Source organism: Cryptomeria japonica, chromosome 10, assembly GCF_030272615.1.
Source record: "Cryptomeria japonica chromosome 10, Sugi_1.0, whole genome shotgun sequence".
Classification (NCBI taxonomy): Eukaryota; Viridiplantae; Streptophyta; class Pinopsida; order Cupressales; family Cupressaceae; genus Cryptomeria; species Cryptomeria japonica.
The window spans coordinates 903,039,202-903,042,894 of record NC_081414.1 but is presented as its reverse complement, the minus strand read 5'-3'; the positions used below and the strand labels follow the sequence as shown (position 1 = coordinate 903,042,894).

At 39.4% G+C, this 3,693-nt stretch overlaps 1 protein-coding gene across 1 annotated transcript; it reads right to left on the bottom strand.

Annotated features, from left to right (window-relative positions):
- Window positions 1-261: 261 nt before the first annotated feature.
- LOC131032020 (geranylgeranyl pyrophosphate synthase, chloroplastic) lies at window positions 262-1,856 on the bottom strand. The gene is made up of 2 exons (XM_057962907.2): window positions 1,721-1,856; window positions 262-1,571 (listed from the first exon to the last, which is right to left on the bottom strand). The coding sequence occupies exon 2, from the start codon at window positions 1,548-1,550 to the stop codon at window positions 402-404; it is 1,149 nt and encodes a 382-aa protein (XP_057818890.1). The 5' UTR covers window positions 1,551-1,571; window positions 1,721-1,856; the 3' UTR covers window positions 262-401.
- Between the last annotated feature and the right edge of the window lie 1,837 nt (window positions 1,857-3,693).

Here is a 3,693-nt window from a genome sequence, read left to right as displayed (position 1 = left end):
TGACAGGGCTTTAGCTCCTGTCATTCTCAACATCCAGATTAATTTTATTTGCGGAAGAGAGTGTCTTTAAACCTATGGGGTTATATAAGTTTACTCTGCAGCAATTAAATGAAATGAAAACAATCAGTAGATAGGTTTGCCGTTTTATAAACATCAATTACAAGGTGTATTTAACCTTGTGCAATGACATTGCAAAATTGTAAATAACACTAACAAAAATAAATCTTTAGCAACCAATAAAGTGTAGGTTGACAGCCAACAGGAAGGAAAATTGGGTCAATGCTCAGATTGAAGGATAGAAAATAACCAATGATAGGTAATTTGAACATCTGAAATTCATTTTTCAAAGAGTGTAACTTCGTAGAATTAAAAACTTAAAAAATGATACATTCATTTAATACCTAATTCTGCCTGTGGGCTATGTATTCAGCTAAATAAATCAAAGGTGCTGCTTTGTTCACATCAAATACAGAAAGCTGATCCTTGGCTTGTCTGTTCAGTTCTTCAGCAAACTCTCTTGACTTTTCGAGGCCTAATAATTTAGGATATGTAACTTTATCAGCCACGAGGTCTTTGCCAGCAGTCTTCCCAAGCTCTTGAGATGACTTAGTAACATCAAGAATGTCATCAACAACCTGGAAAAGCAGACCTATACACCTTGCAAACGTCCTCAGCCTCTCAATCTCTTCTTCAGATCCACCCCCAAGGATTGCACCAATCACTACAGACACCTCCAATAGAGCGGCTGTTTTATGTACATGAATGTACTCAAGCAGGTCCAGACCCACATCAGAAACACCCCCATTGCTAATATCCAAAACCTGCCCTGCAACTAACCCTTCTGAACCAATCGCCTTGCCTAACTCAGAAATAACCCTCAAAACCTTTTCTGCCTCAACCCCTTTCGTGCTGGAGGCAATATGCTCAAATGCAAATGCCAACAGTGCATCCCCTGCCAACACAGCAACATCCTCACCAAACACCTTATGATTTGTGGGTTTCCCTCTTCTCAAATCATCATTGTCCATGCAGGGCAAATCGTCATGAATGAGTGACATGGTATGAATAATCTCCACTGCACAAGCAGCTGGCATAGCGTTGTCCCCAGATCCACCAACAAGATCAAAAGCAGCAAGGCACAAAATGGGTCTAACGCGTTTTCCCCCGGCTAGGAGAGAGTACCTCATTGCTTCGTGTAATTTTTCTGGGTACCTAAGGCTTACACACTTGTCTAGGGCCTCATTGATGACACCAGCCTTGGTGACCATGTAACATTTTAAGTCAAATGCAACAAGCTTATCTTCATTACATTTCTGGATTTCATTCACAAGCTGTGATTTTGCTATTATATTGCAATTGGTTTTTTTCTTAACCAACCAAGATGCAGTTAGAGATGGTGAACCACAGATAAAACCTGTGTTTTCTTTGTCTGGATTGCTGGCATGTGGTTTGGAACTTCTGCAACTGCTGCTAGTAGACATCGCAATGATGTTGTTGGAAGGAAAAACGATCATCTCATGCATACCAACTCTCGGTAGCACAGTCCTCATCTCTCCAGTGATTCAATTCCTCTGCACACAAAAAAAATCCCATTTTATTTAAGAAAATTAGCACAACAAAACCTTCAAAAAGGAATGCTCTTCCAAAAGAACAACACACAAGACTTGAATCTATATAGGTCCAGGCATAGCAAATATATGTTATTCAATTCAAGAAATACCTTGTATTGCTTGCTGTTGAAGAAACTACAATGCGGCTTCTTTCGACGCATGTGGTTTTAATAGAATAAGCATCTGTCATTTGTTGTGTCCAATGACAGCATGCCAAGTAGATATAGTTTTCCTTATCTTGTCGTGGGACCATATTAACCCCTCACATCTTACCACCACGAAAGGAAAAATAATTTAGTTTTCTATTGGAAGATTAGGTACTTTGTAAACTTCGTTCGTCCATAATTTAATCACAATTTTCTATTGGACAAAATCTAATGAAAAGAGGGGGGTGGATTGAATAAATAAAAAAATTTAATAAAGTCTAGGAGACTATAGTCATTTATGGGACCCAAGAATAGCACACACTCACAGACTTTTCTTTTTTTTTAAATGAATGAGTTCTTTATTATTAAGTTGTATTTTTTTTATTTTGACTTTGAAAAAAAAAGGGCATTTGAGGAGTGAGGAGTGGAGTACAAATTAAGGGAGCGAGGAGCAAAATGCAAAATGATGAGCAATGGTAAGAGTGCATAGCAAACTCATGGTAGGACTATGGGGAGGAGTATTGGGGGTCGCTCAGGAGGATCGAAGGGAAAATCACAAAGTGGAAGGCAAGAGGGAATATCGAGAAGACCATTCGAATGTGACCAAGGTAGGTGAATGGGCGAAGGATGTAGAACAAGAATTCACAATGGAGGATATTAGGGCAAGAGCCAATAGCAATAAGGAGGAGGACAATGGCAAAGCCCCTAGTGCAATAACATGGAGATCTGAAGACTCCCAAATCGATGGCAGTAGGGGCGATCTAATCATGACAACCTATAGGGAAATATGCAGGGAATAGGGCATAGATGATCTTACGACAACCCCAAAGTCTACCTCCTATGGTAGGGGGAAGGTACAGATGGGGAAGAAATAGGAACTTTATTCCATGGATCAAAAAGTAGCCTTGGCAAAAATATTGGAATAGTCACAACTAGTCTATGTCCTAGCGACGAAAAGATGCAAATGAAGATTTTGGATTTGTCCCCAAAAGGATGGTGAAATGGTGGTATGGATAGCATCAACAAAGGGGACAAGGCTCTAGCTTCAAAAAGATAGAGCATCTAGGGAAAGACAAAGTCAGGGAGTTGGATTTGAAAGGAAAGGGAGTTGATCAGAGAGATCTCACCAAGAAAAAAGGTTAGAAAAAACCTAGGGAAAGTTTTGTATATGTTTTTAGAAAAAATTGTGTTGGCAAATCAATAGAAAGATAAAAGAAGGAAGGTTTCTTTATCAAATGGGTGGGGGGATGGTCAGCCATAAAGAAAATCAATAATTGGTGTAATAGTAACTGGAGCCAAAACATGAGAATAAAATACCTTCCTAATGGTTTCTTCTTGGTTAAATGGCCATCAGAAGACATCGAGAAAAAAATAATGGATCAGGGACCACATGTTATGGATGGATCAGGATTATATATGAAGGATTGGGTCCTAAATTTTGACCCTTGGAAGCAAGATATTGGTGTTGTCCCCATGTGGATATGACTTTATAACCTCCCATCAGAATACTGGGAAGTGAGCACATTGAAGGCTATAGGGGACAAATTAGGGCAATTCATCATGGCAAATTCAGTGTTCGGTAGATAGGAAGTTTGGAATATATGCGCAAGAATTTGTATCAGAATGATGCCCTACCCTCTACTCCCAAACGAATTGGAGATTCATTCCAATCAATGTGTGTGGTGGCAAAAAGTTGAAAGGGAGGATGGGATGATACTTTACAACAAATGTAAATATAGAGGGCACACGGAGAAGGAATGTTGGATCTCATGCCCAAATCCAACTCAAACTAGTAACAGAACCATGGAGAATTAAAACACTCTCCCATAGGAGAGGAAAAGGAGAAGGGTGGGATCTAAAGAAATGTCTACAAATGATTATCAGAGGAATTGGTGTGGTTCGGATGAAGAGATGGAGAATAGGAGAACAAGGTCAAA